At 38.7% G+C, this 20,274-nt stretch overlaps 1 protein-coding gene across 1 annotated transcript; it reads right to left on the bottom strand.

The window, feature by feature from the left end:
• Nucleotides 1-24: 24 nt before the first annotated feature.
• ahctf1 (AT hook containing transcription factor 1) lies at nucleotides 25-19,929 on the bottom strand. Its single transcript, XM_079853246.1, has 36 exons — nucleotides 19,698-19,929; nucleotides 15,435-15,560; nucleotides 14,994-15,247; nucleotides 14,319-14,499; nucleotides 13,796-14,003; nucleotides 12,887-13,003; nucleotides 12,709-12,793; nucleotides 12,435-12,585; nucleotides 12,214-12,346; nucleotides 11,900-12,081; nucleotides 11,734-11,795; nucleotides 11,523-11,651; nucleotides 11,206-11,296; nucleotides 10,581-10,670; nucleotides 10,356-10,496; nucleotides 10,160-10,264; nucleotides 9,965-10,064; nucleotides 9,685-9,808; nucleotides 9,528-9,584; nucleotides 9,272-9,418; nucleotides 8,913-9,103; nucleotides 8,670-8,814; nucleotides 8,081-8,212; nucleotides 7,821-7,968; nucleotides 7,568-7,718; nucleotides 7,349-7,456; nucleotides 6,785-6,941; nucleotides 6,435-6,650; nucleotides 5,291-6,320; nucleotides 4,675-4,774; nucleotides 4,475-4,572; nucleotides 4,132-4,385; nucleotides 1,606-3,598; nucleotides 1,421-1,521; nucleotides 1,268-1,338; nucleotides 25-866 (listed from the first exon to the last, which is right to left on the bottom strand). Exons 2-36 carry the CDS (start codon nucleotides 15,553-15,555, stop codon nucleotides 680-682), a joined length of 7,560 nt encoding a protein of 2,519 aa, XP_079709372.1. The 5' UTR covers nucleotides 15,556-15,560; nucleotides 19,698-19,929; the 3' UTR covers nucleotides 25-679.
• Nucleotides 19,930-20,274: the final 345 nt, after the last annotated feature.

Here is a 20,274-nt window from a genome sequence, read left to right on the forward strand (position 1 = left end):
ACTTCTTAAGAACTACAATACATCAGGATTGTAAATTCTTGTTCTGTATTTGAAAGCAAACAGGCATTACAAATAAGTTCACAATGTTGTTCAAAATAAAATGCATGTATTTGAAGGAAAATAAATGTACATTATTGTCTGCAATGAACAAACTATGTTCACCTGTTAAAGACCTCAAGATAGAGGAGACCATGTGCCAAGCATCAAAGCAAGAAGTCCACCCATGTAATATGGATGATTTTATAACACTTTCAACCAATGTAAATTATTCATCTTTATGAATTATCACCCAAGTGGTACAACCATAAATCTTATAATTGTTTGCTATAACTTTACATGTTCCACAATCTTTCCTGTAAACAAAACAAGCAACAAAATTCACAAGTATCAAATTTTATTTATAACATACCTAAAAGGCTATTTACATTTGCATCAATTAGTAGAAACATTTAAAAACTAAACCATCTCTCTTTTGGTGCTCAAGTCCCTCAGTGCCCCTTACTGTAAACGGCATAATTTATCATACAAAATTATTTATCCCAAATTAGATTATTTATTCCAAACATTATCCATTGATTGAAAAACAGCAGGTTGCAGAGCTCTTAAGAAACAAGGAGAGCATAAAACAAAAATGCACATTAAGTGCATTGGGAAATGAGTCCAGTCAAAGAGTCCACAATCAAAGCTTCTTCCTCCTTGTCACAGGTTTAGGAAATATGGCATCCATCATGCGTTTGCGGCGTAGGTTCATCCTCAGCGAAGGGGTTTCCTTATCTTCGGTTCTAGCTATCGATTCGGCGGGACTAGCGAGGGGAGAAAGAAAACTGATCTCAACCGGAGGTGGAGGTTCTGGGGCAGCTTTTGTTCTGTTAAAAGAAAACCGATATTAAAAAGGGTATGATAATCTAAGACCAGTTAGAACATTCACATGAACTTTAAAAGTTCAGTCTTCATAATTTGTCTTTTTAAACTGTCATGTAAACTCTGAAGTCTGAAATTGCAATAGTTCGCTATTAGATTTGGATAATGTGATTGTAGCTCATATTTACCAAGTGAATCGGACTATAATTGCTCAACAAACAACAAACAAGGTAGTCTGTATCAATCATCCAACTGCACATCTTGTAGTTGATCTCATTTATACTCGGACAGGGAGATTAAGATAGTAGCTTGACTATACAAAAACCTGTCTTGATTATACTGTGCATGTAAACATCCTTTTTATATCACAATAGCAATAGGACTAAATGCAACATGGACAATTCACCTGGTTGTCCTCTTCTTTCTGGGCTTGACAGCCTCAGTTTCAACTGCAACATAATCTACAGGGCCATTGTCCTACAACAAAAGACATTTTGAATTTTAAAGTGTGATCCAGCAAAAATTAAACAATTGGTTTGGTACTTAGGATGCTGCATACCTCTTTGGATTGAGTTTCATCTCCGGAGGCCTTTGTTCGAGGTACAGGAGACAACCTTTCTGGAACTTCAACTTCATTTCGTAAGAATCCTTTTCTCCTTGCTATAAAGAAAGGATTTCAGATAAATTTAATTGAAGGCACATTAAAGTGTTGTAACTTACTGCAAAGATTACAATATTGCCTACCTCTTGTTCTTTTCAGGTCAGCTATTGGAGTAACTGAATCGCCAACAGTCATAGAGTTTTGTTCAGACACCTTGCTCACTCGTGTACGTCTAGCACTTTCAAGTGACTTGCTTGCATGTTCCTGCATTTCGTCAGACACCACCAATTTAGATTCTTCAATGGCTGCATTTTGAGTTTCATTAAGTGCTGCAGATCTAGTGGTTTTTCTCTTGGCATGTATAATTTCAGTTACAACTGGAACACTCTCTTCGCTGGCTTCCTCATTTTTGAGTCGCTCTACAAGAGCATCAGCCTGAAGAGTTTGTGTTTCTACTTCCAAGGGAATCAAATCTGGCATTTCTTTGCCAAGGTCCTCTCCTTGATTCCAGTGCCGGCTTCTCGTAAGGCGCCTAGAAACACTCTGAAGTTGTGCATCATCAATAACAAAGGTTGCACTGTTTGCTTTCTCTCCAGTGCTGGCCACGGTCTTCCTCCTGCTTCTTGGAGGAGTTTTAAAAGGTTGATTTTTAGTTGTAGCATCTTCTGCAGGATCCTGTTGGAAACGTTCAATTGCTAGACCTCGGGTAGACTTGCGAGTAAACCTACTAGGACTACTTTGTGCTTTGGCAGGCTCTACCATCTCCTCTGGGACTTCTTGATGAGTTTCTGGAACTTCAATTGGTGCTTGGAGTTTTCTGGTACTCTGTCTGGCCTGTGTTTCAGAGTCATCACTGGGAACGGGGTCAGTGGAAAGGGCCTCATCATCATCAACCACTGTGCTCCTGGTTCTTCGGGATCCTTTCCTAGGTGTAGCTTTCTGTGGGGTCTTTCGTGCTGGACTTGCAGGCTTTGATGCTTTCTCAGGAGGCATGTCTTGGTTATTCTCATTAGCGCGCTGTTCTGCATCTGCTTTTCTTGTGCTTCTTCTGGGTGTAACAGGAACTTGACAGTCTTGCAGCTGCTTGCCACTCCTTGTAACGCGTCTTGGTGTAGAAGGTACTTGAGAATCCATTTGTTCTTCTTCAGTAAGATCTTTCTCCACATCAAGATTGGGTACAGGGAATGTTACGGTTTTCCTTGTCCTCCGTGACGGGCTGCGCAGCACCTCCTTAGCGTTCTCCAAAATTTCCTCTGTATCTTTTCCAGATCTTTCGACTTTTGTTCTTGCAGGTGACTTGGATCTTCCTGGCGACTTCGGCCTTGCCAATTGTTTCGTCGTGGAAAGTTCGTCAAGTTCTCCAGCCAATAAGGGTGTAGTGTCTATTTGGATAGGTTCAGTTATATTGTCTTTTGCAATGTTTGACACCTCTGTGTCCAATGCAGAAACTTCATTGACCTTCCCTAAATGCTCTTCTGAAAGCAACACATTCTCTGGCACAGAAGACTCCAATACTTCCCCATGAAGAGGGGTATGCGATTCCTCCTGAACATCAGCAGGACCCAATTCTGGACTTTCACCATTGGAAAGACCTTTTGTTTCTTGAGAAGTTTCTGCTTGTGGTGTGATCACCTGTTCCACTGTCTGGAGGACCTCACCTGGTTGCGCTTCAATTTTAGTGACACCAGTGACAACAGGTTCAATGTCTGATACCAAGTCTTTTACTTCTTCCAATTTGTTGTCTGGAACTTGAACAGTATGATCCAAGATGAAAACCTCAGAGTTAGCTGTAAGCTGATTATCCACATCCTGGGGCTCTTCTGGCTCATGTAGAGGTAGCAAAACTGCATTGTGGTCCAACTCTGAAGCATCAGGCAGTTCCTCCACATCTGGATCAAGCATAAGCGTGAAGCTGTCCGAGTCTTCTGGCTGTGTACCATCTGGTGCACTGCTGAGGGTCTCTAAAGTGCCTCCATCTAGAAGATGTGTTTGCTGTTCCTCAGCCAGCTCTACAGGCACCAGTAGAGTGGTGGATGCCTTAAGCTCAGTATAACACATAGCATCTTCCTCATCTAGATCTGCAGTGCCAAGGCCAACCATTACCCCTTCACCCTCTGGCATGTCAGTGTCTAGAACCTGCAGAACAAAAAGCCAGAATGGTAGAATGAATCTGTGTACAACACATTTCAACATTAATTGTACGAACACGATCACAGGTATAGTAACCAGGTGCAACATTTTCAGTGCTAATCAAAGTTGCTCTACAAACGTGACAAGACATTCTGTAATTATTAATCTGTAATCATTACAAGCACAAGTTATACTTTCTACGCTAGTTGTGTCTGCTTAATTTAATACATGTTAACTAACCACATAACATGTATTATACCATAGTTGTATATTACTGCCATATATACATTACTTTGACAATCTCTAGCTGATAGCCGAATGTTTCCTAATTATAACATTGAAACAAGTATTTTCTGTAAAGCTGCTTTGAAGCATGTATTGTGAAAAGCGCTATACAAATAGACTTGAATTGAAGACATTCTGCCAGTCATTTAGCTTGATATGCAAAATGCTAAATGAAACTTGTCACATTTCACCTGGTTAGGACAGTACATGAGATTTGTTTTAACAACAAAATAAGGCTTCAATGGTGCACTCACTTTTAGTTCTGCCTCAGGTGTGACCAGTGACAGCACTGCATTGGCTTGATCCTGGAGGTACTGCTCATTTGGTGGAAGTTCCTCCATGTAAAAGGCAGGAGAAGGCTGGTGGTTACTCCTGCCATTACCCTTTACTTCTTTTATAATCTCAACCTCACTTCCTGAGTCCTCCACCTTCTCATCTCCTGAGTCCTCTTCATCCTCTGAAGATTCGGCACTGGTAAGCTCATCAGTGTCATTTAAGCTAACTACAGCTATAGGAAAAATTGAGATTACATTTGGATTATTACAATGTTATTTAAAGACATTATCTGTCTAAAATGCTGTATTGACATGTAATTACATCTGGACTCCGAGGAAGCAGATTCTGATGTCTGTGTTTTCAAATCGGCTGCATTCTCTTCAGTGGGCTGAACTTCCTTAATGTCACAAGCTGTTTCACTATAGTGTGTACACATCACAAACAAAAGTTACGAAAGGCAAAATGGCAAGACAAGTGAAACATATGCAATGCAGCACACCAGAAACATGATAGACAAGTACCTTTTGAGAGATTCCTCTGAGACTTTCCTAATACTGGACCGGGTCAAAGATGGAGAATGATCTGGGCCAAATAAATGCTGTTCCACAAAGGCATCCAAATCTACAATATAAATGTTTAGACATTTATTTCCTACCAGTTATCTTTCATTACAGAAAACAGGAGTTACAGTACCATTAAAAAATGTGGGGTTGGTAAGATTTTTAAATTTGAAAAGTCTCTTATGCTCAACAAGGCTGCATTGTTTAAAAAAATATATATATATATATTTTGAAATATTACGATTTAAAATATATATTTTCTATTTAAAAACATTTACTCATGTGATGGCAAAGCTGAATTTTCAGCAGCCCAAGAAACATCTCTTATTTTCAATGTTATAAACAGTTGTTTATTTGTGTGTGTAAACTGAGTTTTTTTAAGGATTCTTTGATGAATGGAAAGTTCAAAGGAACAGCAATATTTTGAAATATAAATATTTTCTAACCTTATAAATGTCTGTCACTTTTGATCAATTTAATAAAACAAAAATAACATTTAATAAAAACTTACTTACTGACCCCAAGCTTTTGAATAGTATTGTGTGTTAAGGAATAAATACTTTTTTTTTTTAACTACCTGATGTTTCCATAGATTCCTCTACACATTCTTCATTGATCTCAGGTTCACTAGTCGTTTGTTCATGGTTCACCAACTCGACCACTGGAATCTCAGACACAGAGGCCTCACAAATCAGTTCTTCTGGTACAGTCTCTGATACCTTGGTGACAGCTGGTTCACTAACAGTATCATTTTCTTCCATGGACTGGTTTACAGGCTCTAAAGTAGGAGGAACACTGAGAGCTTCAACAAAAATCGAGGATGTGTTCAATGACTCTTCAGTATCTGTTGGTTCCTGGATCTCTGGATACTCTAAAATCTCAGTTAAAGAGTCTAAGCTTGGTTCCTGAACTGGAAGAACAAGCTCTGGTTCCATAACCACATCTGGTTTGAGAACCTGAGCCTCTGATGTTTCCTTAAGATGCTCCTCAGTTGCTTCACTCACAAGATCATTCTCAATATTAACATGCACCTCAAGCTCCTCAGTCTCATTATGGCCTTCCTGTGTGTCTGAAGGGCTCTCTCCACTGGACAAGTCTTCCTTGGTATCATTTTCCTGAGCTATATTTAACTCTTTCTCAGGCAATGCAACAGAGGGTAGGCCTAATTCTGAAGTCATTGTGTATTCTACAGGAGGCAAATGTTCCTCTGAAGTGTTTGGAAGTCTTATGGTGACCTCCTGATCCATACTGTTGTTCGCTTGATGTTTTTTCAGAGTTTCCATAAGATCCTCAGGAGCAGGAGCATCATGGAACTCAAGAGTGGTATCGGATTGATTGGATATGAGACTTGCTTCTTGCCCCAGACTAGGCCGTTGCAAAAGAGAGGGAAGCACTTGTGTGGACTGCGCGGCAGGGATCTCTTTGACAGAGGAGCCACTCTCAGATTCTACATCAGGATTCTCTTTCTCTTCAGACGAGGGCATGTTCGTCTTCTTTAGATCTACTACTTCCTCTTCAGCATCTGAATGGTCACTCCAGGCATCACTGATTGTTTTAAGAGGTGGGGAAGATCTCTTAGGTGTATTGAGCTCCCTGTTAATCGCAATCTGTAAAGAATCACAATGATATTACCACTGCAAAAATCTGATAGATTTTCATTAAGTCTTATTCCTACGGCAGCTAAACTTAACATTGGATTTTAGATGTGGGAAAAGCGTTACCCCATTGTTCCAGTGGACAGAGCTCTTGGGAACTTCTGGAGAATCAGCCTCCTCTATGAAGGTAATACGGCTCTCTTTGGGGCGGAGAGGAGGAGTGATTGATCTGCCCGGTGATGCAGAAGGGGTGGCCACAGGAGTGGGACGTAAGCTGCTCCTCAGAATAGACTGTGGAGTGAAGGCTGAGAAAACCGGGCCAGACGCCAAGGCTCGAGCTCTCTAAAATCAAAAAGTTTATAACGAGGTATGACATTTCATAAAACACTTGAGGAAGTACATACAGAATGTTTAATCTAAAACTTTGCACAAAACCTCACTGAAATGTTTGTGACTTCAAAACCATAGGGTCTCACCTTTACCACTTGAGGAGTTTGCAGCAAACTGAGCTCAGGAGCATTGCTGACGCTCTTTGGGCCAGCCCACGAGGTAATAGACCTTGTAGGAGTGCCAGGCAAATTTGAGCTCTCTGGAGAATTCTGGGAAGATGGCTGCACAACTAAATCCAGAAGCCTGGTGACAAAGCAAGGGAAATGTTACCATCCACCTTATTTTGCAATTTGGAAGTAAGCTATTTTCTTTAAATGTGCGAGCCTTCCAATTCATTAGCCGCTATATGTAAACAAGTAAAAAGTACAATAAACGGTAAAGCTATTTGTTTGTACACAAATGTTTGAAATGCCAGTGTTTGATGACGATAAATTAAAATAATATATGATAAATACCACTTTGCAATAAGCAACATAACCGTGTTTGTACAGGTAAATTACCTGGAATCGAATGACACTGGAAGACTTTGAACATTTAAGTTACAAATGGCCTTGCTCACTTCAACGTTAAAAATAAGGTGGATAGTGTCTTTTGAGATGTAAATTTGTCCCAAGAAACAACACAATAAAACCAGTATTTGTCTGTTTTACCTAGACATTCGTTTGGTTAGCATGTTGATGGGAGTTCCTACAAAAGCCTCGGGTAGATTTGGGGAGGAAGGGTATAGGCTAGGCACTTGCTTCTCTGACTCTTTGGGGCTGAACAGGAAATCCAACAAAACATTCAGTGCAGAACAGGGTTTAAAATTAAAACATTTCATAACTTACAAACAGAAAATGAAAGCTGGGAAAAACTATTTAGTATAGTACCTTTTGAAAGGAGATGACTCAGGCGTGGTGTTCTTGCCAGCCCACACTTCCTCTATCTTTGAGAGGACATTACTGATAAAGGCTGCTCTGGTCATCACATTTTCAGAGGCAGAACGTTTAGCAACAGTTGACAGAGGCTGGGGTCTTTTAACTAGTGGTGAGAGAAGAGAAGAGAATATTCAAGGTCAATTGCTAACAACAACTGTCAAGTTCTAACACTTGTATCCCAGGTGAGCATGACCATCACTGATACCTTCTCTGTGAATCGTAGCAGGGTGTTGATACGGTTTTGCTCGTTCAACGGCTAATTTCCGTTGAACCCGAGGAAGAACCTTCCCATACTGATTGAGAATGGAGTTCCTTGTGTTTGACCTTTCCTTCATTTTAGGATCCCTGTCAGCCTGAATAAAAAAAATAATAATTATTTGTAAACGAAATATAACTTATTATGATAAAAGTTTCATTAACTGATGAAAATGAAATATGTAGATTATAATATGAAATTGAACATACTGCTAGGTTCAATTTGAGGGTCTGGTTGAGTTGAAGGGCAGGCACATAATTTGCTTGCTGGAGGTAGTGGACCATGAGAAGCTCCCGATTCTGGAAACCTCCGGTGCTTTGAAGGAACCGCTCCAAACACTCCTGTACATTTGAATTAAAGTTTAAAAACAAAAGTGCTAATCCTTCTGTTCAAAAGTTTGGGGTTGGTATCTTATTATATATATATATTTTTTTTTTTTTTTAAAGAAGTCTCTTATGCGTCAAATGCAGTAAAAACAGTAATACTGTAAGATATCATTACAATTTAAAATAACTTGCCATTTTAAATTATATTAAAATAGAAATGTATTCCTGTGATGGCAAAGCAGAAATCAGTGTCACATGATCCTTCAGAAATCATTCTAATATTCTGATTTTGTGCTCAAGAAACATTTCCTATTGTTGAAAACAGTTGTGCTGCTTAATATTTTTATGAAAAATTGTTCAAGAATCTCTGAGTAGAATGTTTAAAAGAACAGCTTTGATTTCAAAATAGACAAAGTATTTATTTTGCATTCTAAAAGCCATTAAATATTAAGTGTTGTAGAGATTTACACACCTGTTCTACAAGTCCAAGGGGCAGCTTCAGCAGCTCTTTCATAAGTCCCAGCTCCTGACAGGTCTCAAAAAGAAACCTCATCATCTCTTCCATGTTCAGTTTATTACAGTGCTGCCTTAGCAAAGCCCAAGCCTCCACAATACACCTGGCCAGCCAAAAACAAACCAAAAGTAAGAGTCTAGCAAATACAACTAAACTCACCCTAAGCTGACATATTAATTACATGGTACACTACACTCATACCTGTTATAAAGCAGGACAGAGAGGCAAAGCTTGGCTTGGTTGGTAGTGCACATGGGAGGCTTCATCACATGCAAGTAGCGCAGGGCGATGCTGTGCTTCTGCTGGCACATCAAAGCCTGCAGGACACGCTCATGCTGCCAGCTCCACAGAGAGTGACTGGTGGCTGGGTGCAACAGCAGCTCCAGAGAGCTCTGAGGGAGATGAAAACCATTCAATACAAATTATTCATGAAGTATCATGTTGCACCTCTGGCATTCACACAAAATACACTAAGAGTAGTGTTTAAACTGATATAGTTCGCATTTTCTTTTAAAAATACTAGCATAAGAGTATAAATGAGAAAGTTCTGGTTTTTATACCTCATGATCATGATGATCTAGCAACCACAGGCCTTGTACCAGTTTCACTAACCCAATGGGAATAGCGAACGCTGTGGGAAAAGACTCCACTGATGCCCCACTTTTATTGGGAAATGAGTACATCACATCCAGCAGCAAGTAAATAACCTAAGAGCCTAAGTCAAGGAATAATCTTTTAGAACCAGCAGCAAAAAGCACAATATTTATGGCAACTTTGGCAAGCACAGGATGTACTAAAGAAACCACAAAAGGATACAATAGCATGTTTGGCAGATTCTTCAATGTTTTCCAGGAGGTAAATATCCAGCAAAGCCTATACCAGGGACATACCAAAGAAAAGAAAAAACTGAAAATTCAGCACAGCTGAGCACAATGTTGTTTAAACACATTATCTTCTTAAAGTCTTAACTTACATGAAGTGATGGGGGTGGATAGTGTCCTGTTCCACCCTCATCCCTTTTCCAAAGTTCAGTAAGGCGTTCCCCACACTGACTCACAAGCCCATCAATCAGGAGGCAGTCTGCACACCATTTGTCCCTATGGGAAGAAAATGATTATTTTATGCCTTATTACACCGATACAATTTGACTAAATGAGTAAGAATGTTTATTACATTATATGATTATAATTATTATTATTATATAATTTTTTTTTTTTTTTTAAATATGATGCTTCAGAAATTCAGCAACATACTTGGCCAGTCTCCTCAGCTCCTCCCTCTGGCTGACGTAGAAATTCTTTATAATAGAATGACTGTAAAAGGGCCTTGATATCTGCAGCACATCATCATCATCTGTTGACAGAAGAACACAAGAGTTCATCATATGCAATGCACAGATTTGTTTAAAATCACAGAGAGTCTAAGCAAAGCTTTGGAGAAGATCATACCAGAACCCTCTGGAAGAAGACCAGTCCGGCAGAACCACAAAACCACTTGAGCATACTGGGAGATCAAGCTAGACACCATGCATTTGTTCATGAGTCCAATTAACCCTGCAGTTAACAACAAAAAAAAAAAAGTCAGTCACTCTAGTGATTTTCATCTTCACATATACCAGTGTGAAGGCGGTGTATACTCGGACACCTTTCTGTGTGAGCTCCTGAGCCTCATTTAGCAAACAGTGGAAAACAGTGCTGAGGTTTGCCAGCAAGCGCTGACTGTGCTGTAGCAGCTGCAGTGTCTGGGGATCTGTGAAGTTTGCGAAGCTGTCAAATAGCGGAGCACCTGGATGCATAGAAGGCACACGATCAGAACGCTGTTAAATTTGCAGTACAACCATATTGAGGGAAATGCGTGTAGGAAACTCACATATTTCATCCAGTTCTTCTTTGGTGTGCACAACTTTATTCCAGGCCCACTCCAGTATATAGCGCAGATTGATGGCTGACCCTGGTTGCTCTGTGTGCAGAAATGTGGCAAAGGAAATAGTTTACTATTCAAAAGTTCGGGTCAGTATGATTTTTTTTTTTTTTTTTTTAAAGAAATAAATAAATACTTCTAATCAGCAAGGATGCATTGTATTGATCAAAAGTGATATTTATAACATCCCAAAAATATTTCCATTTCAAATAAATGCTGTTATTTAGAATTCTCCATTCAAAGAATAAAGTATCTGAAAAAAGTATTTTAAAAAAAAGATTTTATAAAAATAAACGCAGCACAACGATTTAGACTTAATAATAAAAAATATTAAGAAATGTTTGAGCTGCAGAATATCAGCATATTTCAGCATATATCATGTGACACTGAAGACTGGAGTAATGGCGGCTGAAAATTCTGCTTTGCCCACACAAATAAATTAAATTTTGAAATATATGAACAGTTATTTAATCGTAATAATAATAATAACTGCGTTTACAGTATACCAGCAGTGAAACCAGTGATGAAACAAGTTTTTAATAGATTACGAAAGCCTTACTTCTCCCATCCTCACCTTCAGTGGTCCACTGTTTAATACAGCCAGTTATGAGTCCCAATGAGCTTGTCTCCACAGCAGTGCACAAAATGGCATCAAGCTGCTCTTCCTGAATTCAAATCACAAGGCATTAAATTAAAAACGTGCATCACAGCTATAACCATTCTGAAACCAACAGTACTACATGTGGATGAAGTCTATTTAGTCAACAAGCAAACAGATTAGACTAGTGTAGTTATTCCTGAAATATGTGGATGAAGTCTATTTAGTCAACAAGCAAACAGATTAGACTAGTGTAGTTATTCCTGAAATATCTTTAATAAAGGGTGTGTTACCTGTGAGAGGCTGGAGGGCTGGACATCAGCCAGACGAGAGGACAGGAGGCCAGACATGAGACAGCGCGAGTATCCATTAGAAATGCTGTCACCCAAACTTGGTGCCACCTTCTTTAAATAGCTCAGAGTCTGAGAGTAAACAGTAAGAGTTTAATGCACCAGATTAATAAAGACTCAGCATTGAGTAGTCAACAGTGGGCCAAAATCTTACCTCTTTCTGATAGCCAGAGCAAGTAAAGTGCACAATTCCAGCATTAAGCAAACAACTTCCATCTAGATAAAATAGAAAAAGAGTTAAAGATTATTAAATATTTAATGGAGTAACACAACACAGCCATTCTACATGCAAAAATGTATATGAAATAAACATGTCTTGCCAAAGTTGTAGGTGGTGGGATTGAAGAACTGTTCCGGTGGAGGGCAGGTGTAGGGCAGACCCCTGCTTAGACTGCGCTCATGAATCAGGACGTCCAACAGAGAACAGGAAGCTGTAATCTCGATCACAGAGTCAAGAGACCACACTGCCAGATATGGACAGTTCCGTAAAGATTCGCCCGCTCTGGACAGGTAAAGAGAAAAGGAATTCAATCAAAGTTGCATGGGTTTATATGCGACAATATGGACTTAAGTTGCATGTCCCTTGCAACATATCAGACTGCATTTACACATCTTTTACTCTAAGCATACTCACCTCAATGAATCTGGCATCTGAGCGTGGTACCATCTGTTAATGTCAAAAACACCTACGAAGGTCGATGGGTGGCCTTGTCCATACGATTTAACTTGCCAGCTGAAAACCGACACACTTGTATCAGGAGATGCCACTAAAGAAAGAGAAAAACAAATGTTATAGAAAATATGTGTCAAATCAATCACTCTGCAAAGTATACAGGTTTGGACATGCAAAAGCACCTTCATTCATGCTGTCATCCCTATCAGGGTGGTGGCGAAACTTTTCTATGGTCTGACAGCTGATCAAACGGGTATTGGTGGCCTGAGCTCTCAGAGGAAACGCTGTACCGTTCAAGTCCTGACTGTAACGCTCCTCACAATACTCCAGACCCTGAGAGTCAAAACATCACACACAAAATGAATCATTTTTGGCAACAACATTGTATATGGATATAAAGACAGTGCAACATTCAAATAAATCTATGAAAATGTAGAATCCTACACAACTCTGTACCTCATAAATAATTTTCCCTGAAGCCAAGCACTTTCTCTCCCCAAAGGCCAATTGTAATAAATGGAGGCTGACAACATCCCCCTCCCTGCAAAGACAAAATATGCCAAAACAAAATCAGAACAAAGTCAAAACAATCAGATGATGATGCCGATAGGAGCACATGAAACAGCAAACTTACTGATCCTGTGCAGACTGCACTGCCCACAAATAGCAGCAGTTCCGAGGGTCATTTTCTGGCTCCTGGAAGGTAAATGCATAGACAGGCACTCTGCCACCCTCTAGCTGGGAGTGATATCTGGAGAGCAAGAGGACATGTTCAGAAACAAATTCACCGGGGCAGCGATACATTAAAGTCAGGTTGAAACGGTGGTAGTGACATATCTTTTCTTCCCTTTCATTACGTACATCCAAGCGAAACTGATTATCAAAGATAGATTTCATGTAGTGGTTGACTGACACTGATTTTTTGATGGCCGATGCCCAAATCTTACATACAGCGAAAATTACATAAATATGAGTTTGAAATCAAGGATTTGAAGTTTGTCAATCATGCATCTCCAGTGAAGCTGAACTCTCCTGTCCGCATCTACAAATGCTCACTCAGAAGATGTTACAGCTGGATTTGACCAAGTCTGCAAGGTTTGTGAAATTAAATGTTTATTTGACACTCCCAAGATTTAAGATATATAAATGCGTATTTTCGCTGAATGCTGATGGTAAATGAGAAAGTATCAGTGTTTGCCTTTCTATTAATTATAAAACCAAATGTTATAATGCTTTTTGGTATGTTTACTTTTTGTTTTTTTAATAGTTCTATCTAATAACGTAAACTAATGAAGTTGGAGAATGGGAGCGTTGTGTGCTCAGGAGCTGGCGTTCTCAGCATCATCAAATTAAAAGACAAGCGCGCCGTCAAATAAAAGTCTCGCTTTTGAATCATTGGCCAAACAGAAAACCTTGTCAGTCGATGCCGACATTTCGGCCTTTACGATATATTGGTTGACCGCTAATTTCATGCCTCTTTTAATGTACAAAAAAAAGAAAAAAGAAAAAGTCAAGTCAAGCTTGTTTTAAGTCTTTCGCTCACTCTTTTTTGAGGGTCTTCAGGTTCCAGAGCTGCAGGTTGCCATCTGAGAAGCCAACAGCGAGCTGGTTGGTGCGTTGGATGTACTGCAGGGCTGTTGCTCCAGTCCCTGTGGGGCTGCTGAGCTGCAGACACAGGTGTCTACCCTGCTGCGTCACACCCTCCCTTAACCGAGGGATCTCAGACGGAGACTTATTGACCACCTCCAGATCTGTAGCCAAAGCAAATGAAAATGGTTTGAGATTATGAAAGGGTTAGAATATTTTTATCTTACTACTACTACTACTACAGTAAAAAGCAACAAGTTAAACTAAGTGTAGCTCCAACACCAATTAAACACACCTGAACCAGTTAATCAAGGTCTTACAGGGCATTCTAGAACCTTCCTGACAGGTGTGTTGAGACAAGTTGGAGCTAAACTCTACATGACAGTATGACAGGCTATTCAGGACAAAGGAGTTTGGACACCCTTGAACCATTATAGTTTTTGACTGTTCACATGAAAGCGCAAAAAAAAATGTCCCACCTGAAGCCTCCAGTTCACTCTGACTACAGGACAGGTCATCCAAACAGAGATCAACCAGCAGAACGTGACCAACGTCCGTTACCACTGCAGCCACACCGAAGAACCAGCGCAGACTCTGATGTAGATGCTGTGTGCTAGCACTGGCCCCTCCGTAGCTAACCAGGGGCTCAATGGCTGTGATCTGTGGAAGCAGATGTTCTATTCAATCACTTGATCATTCACAGTAGGGTCATTAAAGAAAAGAAAGAGAAACATTTTATGACGTTTTTGAAAAGTAAATTTTATAATAAAAGGATTCTGCAACAACCCTGTTTACACTCATTCAGGGTTATTATTTAACAAAAACTTGAAGAAAAAAATTAAAACAACATTTTTGCTACTTAAAAAATATATATATATAAATAAAATATATATTTATTTTATTTCAACATTTCTGCAACTGGCGCCAAGTCAACATTTTCATTTAGTTTAGTTCAACTAAAGTAACTAAAATTGAAGTAAAAGTCAAAAACTATTTAGAAATATATTTTAAAAAAAATAAAGATGACAAAAACACAACAAAATTACTAACACTAACTCAAATTAAAAAGAAAATGGAAAATATAAAAATAAAAACTAATTCAAAATATTAAAAACTATAACAGTATCTCAATGATAATATAACACTGCACTCACTCTGCCTGGGATGACCACAGCCTTGACAACACGGGAGATACCAAGATCATACAGACACAACATGCTGCCCTCTGCTTCCTCCAAACCAATGAGTAGCCCTGTCCGCTTCAGCCAGCAGAATTCCCGCACAGACAACACTGTGGGCTGGTGCTCCGACACCCCGCTGAAGCGGTAGGCGGAGAAACGCTCTCCAGAAATGGCATGGACAACCTCCAATTGAGGTCCGCAGGCAAGCCAGGACAGTCCACTTTTCCCTGTACACACGAAATAAGAGATGTCAGTGAAACAAAAGGAAAATTTAATACATCTCATATTAAATTAATACTACTAAATTATAGTTAAGAATAAGATAATGTAATAATTCCATTATTAGTTAAATCATCCCCAACCTGAAATGTGTGTCTTGTGATCATCAAGATCATCAAGTGTAAAACAACTCACCAACAGAAAATCTCCCATGCAGCACAGAGTCGAGCGTAACTTCATCCTCCCCCAGAGCGTCTATCGTTACCTCTGGAAAGCGCAGCAAGCTGCTGGTGACTTGGGCTGCCAGGTCACGCATGCTTACTGGAGAGAAAACACGTGTGAAAAGTCAATCTGCCAGCCCCGAAACATCAGGATTAAAATAGAATTCAATAAACGGAACAAAAACAGGATGTGTTTTAACCTAGGACAAAAATCATGTTCAAATAACACTCAAAACATTATGGACAAAGAACCCCTACATTACAGCAGTTGTCAGCTCTTTTGGGCCTCCAATGGAGCAGTTGTCCAGCACACTTGTGTTTCCTCCAAACATACAATGAAATCGTGATCAAGTGGTGGGCACAGATGAGCTTATAGTCAGAGAGCCAGGGGGGAATAAACCCCTACCAAAATGTCAAAATAAAATCCAAGTAACTAACCATGTATTTGTGCATAGTAAGGATAAATTAAAAAGCTGTACACCCAATCAAACGCTTTTTACCTGAATATAATCTAATTTTATCATCTGAATGTTATCTGTTATTATTGTTAACTAAATCCGGACAGGACTGGTTTTTCAGGGGGACATTAGAAAATCATGTTTCAGAGACGTATTTTGCAATTTTTATCCCGTTTGAATCTGCCAAGTCTGTTTTTCTCATACAAACTCTGTGTAAGAATCCCGTCCGAATGCGAATGTCTGTGATTGCTGAGGTTGTATTCTCCTAACACTTATCCTCGTGTTTTTTGACCCACCTGAGCTACTGTTTACGCACCAATCTTCTAGGGCTGGTCCGAATACCATTTTTTGAGCTTCGAAGCTTCGGTAGTAATGAACATCGAATATTCGAAGCTTCGGAGAGCGAGGGCTGAACATATTCTTCTCTCTAATAAAGGCAGTAATCTCTATGTGTCTGTCTGCCCGTTTGCATTATTATTATTTCGAGAACCGTTCATCTAATCGACTTCACAAGGGAGTGCAGTGTCGCATTTGGTGCAATATAGATGGACACGCGAGACGCGACACATTCAGAATTTAAACTTTTAGTAAACTAAAGAACAGCGTGAGCGGGAAACGACGCGCCTCACCGCGGGCAGGGCTTATATTCTCCGAGAACGGACACTGCACTAGTGAAAAATAAACGCACACACACAGGTCTGTTAAATTAAGCAATACTTTTAAGGTAGTCTAATATTTTGACTAACAAATTACTGACACAGTAAAGGGTAGATTTAAATAAAAAAAAAACGAAATTTGAATAAAGAAAAACGAAATTTAAATAAAGAAAAAACGAAATTTAAATAAAGAAAAAACGATATTTAAATAAAGAAAAACGATATTAAATAAAGAAAAAACTAAATTTAAATAAAGAAAAACAAAATTTAAATAAAGAAAAACTAAATTAAGTTAAATTAAAAACGAGATTAATTTAGTAAAAAGTCTAATACATTTTGTTTCTATTATTCTATTTTCCATAATGTCAACGCAACGCAGCTTAACCCAAAACACAAGCTCAGGCATGCACTTCGGTCCAAACAAACTCTGCTGTTCTGCGCTCTAGCCAGAGAACACTCCCGTTTCAGGAACACTGGCGTCGGTTCTATTTCTAGCGTGCACGCGTTTTCCGCGTGGCTTGAGCCGCGCCTGAACGCGTGTCTCACGCAGGCAGTGTGCAAACTGCAACCTGTTAACATGGAGCCGAAATAAAAACGGACACGCCACGCAGCCAGTGTGTCGCCGGCCTTATTCAAGCGCGAATGAGAACCGTTTCGCGGGGGATCCCATGCAGGTGTGCAAAAAAAAAAAAAAAAAAAAAAAACGAATATTCGAATGTCAAATTTTCAAATCGAATACCAACCCACCGTACGATTATTCGAATATTCGGGTCCAGCCCTACAATCTTCGGCGTGCTTTCATTTCAATATGGATGGTATTCGACAAAAATTTATTATAAAATTAATAAATAGAGCCAGAGCCAAATCGCAGAAACTGCGAAGACTACCTATTTTAATATCAGTGTCAGGTAAGATAAGATGCTTGACTAGATTTTACTGCTCACTTATGTGGGTTTATTATAACCAGCCACTTCAATTGACTTAAATAGGGCTTTTATAATAAATTAAAATAAGAATAAATACGTAATACAGCACAGCACATGACCTTCTGTAATGGCAACATCTAGAAAACACACTCCCACCTCTGTAATAAACACGAAGATGTTAGTCTGCAGAATCTTTCATGTTAGTATCGGTACATGAAATCAGAAGTTGAGGGATAAAAATTGTAACTCAAACATAATTTAGAAAACTAGTCCCGTCCGAAAAGGGCTTAAAATGAAAACTATTAGAAACTGTGTTAGTCATTGAAATATGGCTGAAATGGATTAAATATATTTATTAGTTTAAAAAAAAAACTTAAATCTTTACGAAAGTTATAAATGTTGCCTTGGCAACTAACTGAAATAAGATGAACTAATTAAAAATGAAAAATAAAAATAAATAAGCAACATAGAAAAAATAAAAACTAATAAAAATGACATGAGAACATAACTAAATTACAAAAACTTAAACTAAAATGAAAACTGAAAATATAAAAAAGGACAATTCAAAATATGAATATATATTAGCAGTATATAAATAATACTAAAATAGCTCTGTTTGGTAGAAAGCAAACAACATGGACAGGACTTCATTCTCAAAAACAATGAACAAAACTATAAATAGGAAAAAATAAAATAAATACATTACATTAATAAATAAGAATAAATATTGTGCGCACCAAACAAAATTAATTCCGTGCAATGAATTGTTCATGATAGGCCTACATTTGGAAAATAAACAGAAAATCCTTTCAAAGTTTATGGTAAAATTACTCATATTTGAAAGTTTGGTTTTAAAGACTTGTGTTTGTTATCATTTAGCCTAGCTTGCTTTCTAAGTAAAAAGCAAAATCGCTATAATACTCTAATTAATCTGGTATTAATGCATTACTATGAATTTGTATAAAAGAAAAAAAATTCAAAACCAAAAAAAAAAAATTATAATAATAATAATAATAATAATGATAAAAACCGTAATTATTAGGACATGTGCTTGATCATCCTAGTTTAGACGCCAAGATGTTTACATAGCTTTTATGTTTACCAGCTTCAAGACATGTGGCATAGTCATGATAACACTATCTAGGAAAAAAACACACTGAAAGTCTGTATGTCTACTAGACTAGGAAAAGATATTCCACAAGGACAGTTATATTACTCCAGTGAAAGTATAGGGATCTATGGAGATGACATGATTAAAAAGACAACATTTTAAACCACTTAAAAGCACATTTGAAGATTATCTGACTGAAGATATTATAAAATGAAAAAACGGCTGTTTGCTTACAGTCTGGGTCGGTTAAAGTTAAAAACCCTTGACTCATGCAACAGTGCCCCCTGGAAAAGGATGGTCATCTAATGAAAACACAGACTCATCCATGTGCCCGCGCAGAATACATGTCCCACCCATGCGTGAGACTCACATGGCGGAACCGCGACCTCAAATCCAGCTCTATTCAGTACTTACTCCTAATACAAGTCAATACTAGACCAAGTACACTAAAACTGTTATCTGCAGCCATTTCTGTTCATTTATATTACGATAAACCGGACGTTATGCTTTGTCATTACGTTCACTGCCACTTTAAAATCTTGGCAGCCAACTCGTCAAAGTGGATTCAAATACATTCAAATTACAGGTGACAAATACTGCTGTCTTCTCCAGGCGAAATAAAAGTGTCCATTCAGAGCTGGTTTACATAAAACGTTCATTTTGCATGGTCTGAAAAATAGCCTTTGCTGGAAAGTTTCTGTTCTGTCAACCACAGCACGCTAGCAACGAAATGCTACTGTTAACAGCAACACATAACACGCGTAAAAACAAACAAAAGGTTCAAATTACAACGACGACGGGGCATTAATTAATTGAAAAGGCTTACTGCGATGTGTAATAAAGCATGCGTCTCGTAAATAGCCGTGTTGTTTGCGTAAATTGAGCCCACGCAGTTACCATGAGCCCTTCAGGTTAGCCGCATATGCTAACGGTAGCTAACGGTCACAATTCGAGACTACCTCACAACCGCTTTTAACACTAAAGCAGCCACTTAAATGAGTGTTAAACCATAAACACGTACAATACTACAGAATATCCTAATATGACATATATCGCTGAAAAAAATCCCAGACAACAGCGTTGTACCTGCGCGCTGATGACGGCCCTCAAGAAGACTGGATATACTTCAAACACGACTTTCGTGGCAACTCTTTTCCGGTCATAATCCGGACTCAGTTCGTACGGATAAACTCTCGTAGTCTACTTGTGTTGAACTTTAAAGCAGTGGCAAAGAGAAAACTTAAATTCCAGTGACTTCAGTGCAAAACGTTATAACTGCCGACTACTGCTGCTTGAACGCAGGCGCCATTTCCACAGCGCTGCAGAACGACTACTGCGCATTCATCTGCCTCAGCCAAATCCCGCGCCACAAATAGTATCGCGAGATCTTAAGCAGCTGCCCTTGACCGGGGAAATTACAACGGTTTTCCTTTCCTGTCCTTGACTGCACATTTGTTTTTGAAGTCACTTATTAAAAGATGTGAGTGCATCTCTCATAATCATCAAACCATAGCAGTTCAAATAATAACATTTTTTACGTGATTTTGTATTGTTTGTTTTTCCTATTAAATCCCACACTGAAAATAATTTTCTTCCACTCATAAATGCATTAATTAGCTAAGTAAATATCTTCATATAAATAAAAACTAACACTTCAATAACA

This window comes from Squalius cephalus (assembly GCF_949319135.1).
Source record: "Squalius cephalus genome assembly, chromosome: 20".
Lineage (NCBI taxonomy): Eukaryota > Metazoa > Chordata > Actinopteri > Cypriniformes > Leuciscidae > Squalius > Squalius cephalus.